General features: G+C 44.9%; 1 protein-coding gene across 1 annotated transcript; it reads right to left on the reverse strand.

Annotated features, from left to right (window-relative positions):
* Positions 1-558: 558 nt before the first annotated feature.
* Positions 559-5513, reverse strand: LOC116461209 (cystatin-8). The gene is made up of 4 exons (XM_032142710.2): positions 5379-5513; positions 4668-5041; positions 3489-3602; positions 559-742 (listed from the first exon to the last, which is right to left on the reverse strand). The coding sequence occupies exons 2-4, from the start codon at positions 4896-4898 to the stop codon at positions 659-661; spliced, it is 429 nt and encodes a 142-aa protein (XP_031998601.1). The 5' UTR covers positions 4899-5041; positions 5379-5513; the 3' UTR covers positions 559-658.
* Between the last annotated feature and the right edge of the window lie 645 nt (positions 5514-6158).

Here is a 6158-nt window from a genome sequence, read left to right on the forward strand (position 1 = left end):
CATGTAAGACATGACTTTTCTCCTCATTCACCTTCTGCCATGATTATGAGGCCTCCTCAACCATTTGAAACTGTGAGTCAATTAAACCTCTAATCTTTATAAATTACCCAGTATCAGGTATGTCTATCAGCAGTGTGAGAACAGACTAATACATATAGGAAGATACACAAATCCCCCAATTTATAGAGATCCCACAGGGAAGGGCTACTAGTTCTGTCACAGGGGTCCCCCAGCCCAAATGACCTGTCCATTCAGGACTCTTAGACAGGAAGAGCCTCAGGCCAAAGGAAGCATCCAGATGGAACATGCTGAGTTAGCACCCACTGGGTGCAGACCTCTCTAAGGGATTGTTACCCAAGCAAAAGGGATTCCTCCTCTGATTTGCTGTAGGGAATGGAATCAGACCTCATCCTAACCTTTGTACTTGGTGACGGGTAGACCATCAAGCTGACCAAAGGTGTGTGGCTGTGTTTGGTGCCAGGAAAGAGGAGCTGGACATGCCCATTTTCTGTCCCCACATATATGAAACTAAAAAACAAAACACCAAGCAGAGAGGCATGCATGAAGAAAGCACATTGGGAACAGCCTCCCACCTGCCATTGCTTTATTTTCATGGATAAAGTAGTCGCAGAGGTTGGAGGGATGCCCCAAAACACCATTAGGCATCTTCACACTTTTTCTCCATCACAGTGAATTCGCCATTCCAGGGAAGTGCTCCTACCAAAAAGCTGCAGCTTAATTTCTGAAAAAGATGACAACAACAAAAATTAGTAGAGTGCCAAAAAAAAAAAAAAAAGAAAAAGAAAAAAAGAAAAACAATTGTCCTGCTGCTAAGTGTCAGTTTAGGAGTATGCTGAGAGATGGGACACCACTCTCGAGCGAGCTCCCAGGAATCTGCAGAGCTACAGGCTGCAGACTTCATAGCCATCAGCAGTTGCCCAGAGGGATCTCTGTTCTATTTTAACCACAAGAAGACAAGAAATGTTAATAATCATAACATTGTCGTGCAAGTTCAGATATAAACTTGACATTATGTTTCATTCTCTTTAATACAATGTAAATGAAATGATTCTAATTGTTAACTAGAGTATGTTATTTTATTGATTAAATAATCCATTTTAATGTTGTTTATTAAGGTTGTGGACAAAAGGGAATGCTTACACACTGCTGGTGGGAGTGTAAATTAGTGCACCCATTGTGAAAAGCAGTGAGGTGATTCCTCAAAGAACTGAAAACAGAATTACCATTCAATCCAGGAATCTCACCCAAAGGAATACAAATTGTTATACCATGAAGACACATGCACATGTATGTTCACTGCAGCACTTTTCACAGTAGCAAAGACATCAAGTCAGCCTAAATGCCTGTCAATGCTGCACTAGATAAAAAAAAAATGTGGTACATATATGCCATGGAATTCTACGCAGCCATAAACATGACATAATGTCCTTTGCAGTAATGTGAATGGAGCTGCAGACCATTATCCTAAGCAAACTAATGCAGAAACAGAAAACCAAATACCACTTATAAGTGGGAGCTAAACGATGAGAACACATAGACACAAATAGGGAACAACAGACACTGGGGTCTCCTGGAGAATGGAGGGCAGGGGAGAGAGAGGATCAGAAAAAAATACCATATCGGGTACTGTGCTTACTACCTGAGTGATGAAATAATCTGTACACCAAACCCCTGTGACACGAATTTACTTATAACAAACCTACATGTGTACCCCTGAATCTAAAATAAACTTTTTAAAATCCCTTTTGTTCTAATAACAAGTCAAAAGCAATTTAGAAAATTCTAGGGCCTAACAAAAATTTTCTTCCAAAGAACTCTGCTTTTCTTTCAAAATATCATTGAAATGACAAATAAAATATCCTATGTGTATGTGACAGATTAATGAATGGATGGATGGATGGGTAGGCAGAGAGATAGTGGTCCTGGACAAACTGCAAAGGCCATTTCAAATAGACTGAAATCACTGGGGCACTTCCAGGAGTTAAGAGGCAGACAGAGTCAGAAAGAAGAAAGTTTAGTCCCTGCTGAGTATTGAAAATACGCCACAAAAGATACTGGATCAAGATGACTTTATAGGCAAATTACATCAAATTTGGAAAACCAAGAGCATCTGCTTGGAAAAGGAGAAAGTTTTTATTATTGACAAATGTCTGCTTAAACACGTATGTCTTAAAAACTGAGACGTATCATGGAAATCTTAGACACAAGTGGGCTCCTTGAGAACAATTTTCTTTAATGCACTTTAATATTTTCTACAAACTGCCAAAAGCAAAAACTTTTCTACAATCCCTAAAAGCCCGGGAGAAAATATAAATTTAAAGCAACCATACTCCTAATACCAGTAAAAGATGAAACAAGCATAGAAGATCAGATAGCATTCGGACAAGCTCACTGCTGAAATGTTTGTCCTGACGGGTCATCTACTGTGAGCTGGAAATGATAGGGTTTGTTTCATTTGAGCATACAGAGGCAGTTTTCATCAAACATAATGGCAGGGCAGTTCATAAATGTATTTGCAATTTCCTGTGCCGTGGCAGTGCACAAAGCAGTGGTTCTCAAAATGATCCTAAGGCCAGCAGCAGCAGCAGCAGTAGCACCACTCAGGAACTCATTAAGAATGCAAATTCTTAGACCCCATTTCCTGAATTGGAGACTGCCGGTGGAACCCAGTCATCAGGGTTTGTCAGTACCTCCAAGTGATTGTGATGCCTGCTCACATTGGAGAACCACCAATGTAAAGACAGAGGCAGTGATGCACCTGTTGGGCAAACCTGCAGAATGTTCAGGCCTTCATCTGTCTGGGGCCAAGTACTGGTGTATGAGCTGCTCTGAGATAAAAAAATACAGGCTTGAAGCCAAAAGCCCCTGGGCCAAGTCCTCCTTTTGTTAGGAGTCTTTGGGTTTGCCCCAACCTTCCTGGAAACCTGGACTGACCCCAGCAAAAATCAACTGTAAACCCAGGAGGGTGGGGCCGCCATCTGGCTTAGTCATTGCTTAATCTCCAGCATCCAGAATAGACCTGGTGCAAAGCACATAGCACCTGGTGCTCAGTAAGTTTCTATGAGTGGATGAGTGAATGAATGAAGTTCCTTTTGTGTCTGTATGGGGATGAGTGACTGTGGGCCCAGCAATAGTGGGTGGCTTGTCTGGACCCAAGAGGACAGGCTTTTGGTGATTATGTGTTGTCCAGTGTGCCTACATCCCAAGGCCAGAAGTCAATGGAGCCCTTGAGATAAGAGTGGTCTTGACAACATCCTTTCTGCAGGATGAAGGATGAGAAAGAAGCTCAGAGGGTTCCACCACGTTCTGTGGCCCTGGATCTTCTGCTCTAAAGGCCACAGGGTTGGCTATCTGGGGCTAAACACTGGGAGCCACCCAGACCTCAAAGAGAAGATCTGCGTGCCTCAGCTTTCTCTCTTGGGCTCAGAGCTGCCTAGGCCATCACAGACAGGTGGTTCATCACCTACCTTTTTCAGCTTGGAGTTTTCTTGAATGGCGCAGATTTCATTAGTGCTTAAAGGCTTTCTGCAATCGCTGCGGGCAATTTCTACATCAATAAGATATTCCAGAAGATTTGTGACCTGTTGGTTAGCAATTATGTAATTTTATTTAAAAAAGTTGTATTTTTTTTAAAGTTTTGGCAAAAACAAAAAATTACTTTCACTCTCATCCTTTCCACTTTCCTTCCTCCCTCAGCCCCAGACAGAGCTTTAGTGGAAGGCTAAGATGCCCACTGCCTGGAGCCCTGTGTACACCAAGATCAGTCAGGACTCCATAGCCTCCTGGAGCCAGACACTTGAGTAAAGACTCCTCTCCAGTTTGTCACCTCCTTGAAGGCAAGGCCTTCTCATTCCATTTCTTGTCCCCAAGCCCAGGGCATGCTGCATGCTCAGTGAGGACTGAGAGGTGAAAGGTGGGCTCTCCAGAACCATCAGCTCTCCTGGGCCTGAGATGCTCAGGTTCACACAGGCCTGACCAGGGGACAGCCCCCTCAGCCACATTAGGCCCCAGTCCCTCAGATTCCTGTGAAACCTCCCATCCTCTGGGATTTCCCCACCCAAAGCCCCTCCCACCAGCTCAGCACACAGTCCACAAGGACCCATGCAGGCATGAGTTTGCCTGTCTTGTTCTCTGCTGAGTCCTTAGTGAGTAGAACAGCAGTAGGTTTATAGCAGGACATTAGTATTTGTTGAACTCATTAGTGACTGAATGCAATCAAGGCTATTTGTGATGTCCACTTAAAATCTGTTTTCATCTGGCATTAAAGGATTACAGCAGGAGATGAAGGAGTGTCTGCTAGTTGGGTCCGGGTTCACCTGGACTCACCTTTCTTTATCAGATCTTTTCTCATGGCTAGCACTCTATTTGTCTCCCAACCTTAGCAAATACATGAACATTTGACTTGCAGTTTGGGGTTTAAATGAGTTAATCTATGCAAAGGACTTAGAACAAAAGCGCAAGCGTTTGTAGAAAGTGCTCTGTGTGTTCACTGTCTTATTGATGCTGTGGAAGTGTCTATGCTCTTAAGCATTCACATATTTAGGATTTTTGCATACTGATATTTTTCTCATATGCCCACTCATTCAGTCTGGCTTCAACTGTGCTGCCGTATGCAAATGTCTGCCTATATGGAGAGACACCTTTACCTGCAGCTGGGCTTGCAGTGTCTTGACCACCAGGAAGACATACTTGTCCTCGCTCTCTTTGTTGTATTCTTGCATGGCAAACCACAGACACTGCTTCACGTTGGCATTTGAGGCATTGACGGGTTTTAATTTCCTCAACACCCCCGTCTCATTCTTGTTTGGGTCTTTCGTGGCCACCAGGGCCAGGGGAATGGTGAGGAGGAGCAGGGAGAGCCACCGGCACCTGGGCATGGTCCCTTGGGCAAGAGGCAAAGTCGAGTCTACTCCTCGTCCTCTCAGGGCTGGAGCTGTGGGCAGGATGGGGTGGCCGCAGCTGCTGCTGTGAGTTCAAGAATCTTCGAGCCACACGCTGCCTCCTCTTAGCATCAGCCCAGCTGGATTCAAGACAGGCCATTAGTGTCACTCTTTGGGGTTAGTCCTCTCTCCAAGGAAACCCACCCAGGAATGCCAGTAAAGGAGTCTCTCTATCAGCCTCCCCTCCTTATCCTGAGAGCAATCTGTGTGTCTAGGGATAGCTCCTCTCCCCTTCGGCCCCAATGTGTCTATGCCTACCCCTGTGCACGTCACTCATGTTATCTGCTTCCCAGTCCTGTATGATGTGATCATGAAAACTGTGGTTGCCCCAGAGGCCTTGTGGCCTCAGCCCTTGGTGGACTTTCAGCCTGCTCTGCCTGCAGCTCCCTCTTACTCCCTGTGGAGTTGGGTGCTGACCTGACCAGTGGTTCTCCTGGGTCTTCGGCACTCTTAGTTCATGCCTGTGGCCCAGTCAAGGGTCTCTGTAAGTCCTGGTCTCCGGTCTCTCTTGCCCTTCTGAGTCCACGCCCTGCAGGGAGGTTATGCTTTGTGATGTAATTCAGCACCTGTGTCCTGTCCCAGTGAGGACATCTCCCACTTGCCAGCCTCGAGCCTTTGGTCTAAACAGCTGACACAGGGGCATAGAGAGCAGGCAAATGCCTCCCGCTCAACCCTCAGTCAGGGGCCTGCAATGGTTAATACTGAGTGTCAACTTGATTGGATTGAAGGACACTAAATATTGATCCTGGGTGTGTCTGTGAGGGTGTTTCCAAAAGAGATGAACATTTGAGTCAGTGGGCTGGGGAAGGCAGATCCACCCTTAATCTGGTGGGCACCATCTAATCAGCTGCCAGTGAATATAAAGCAGGCAGAAAAACGTGAAAAGGAGAGACGGGCCTAGCCTCCTAGTCTACATCTATCTCCCGTGCTAGATGCCTCCTGCCCTCGAATATCAGACTCCAAGTTCTTCAGTTTTGGGACTTGGACTGGCTCCCCTTGCTCCTCAGTTTGGCAGACAGCCTATTGTGGGGCCTTGTGATCATGTAAGTTAATACTTAATAAATTCCCTTTTATATACATATTGTTTATATATATTGTTTATATATATATATATATATAAAGGGGAGTTTATTAAGTATTTTTTTACTTTATGTGTATACACACACATATATAACCTATTAGTTCTGCCCCTCTAAA

Source organism: Hylobates moloch, unplaced genomic scaffold, assembly GCF_009828535.3.
Source record: "Hylobates moloch isolate HMO894 unplaced genomic scaffold, HMol_V3 SCAFFOLD_21, whole genome shotgun sequence".
NCBI classification, from domain to species: Eukaryota; Metazoa; Chordata; class Mammalia; order Primates; family Hylobatidae; genus Hylobates; species Hylobates moloch.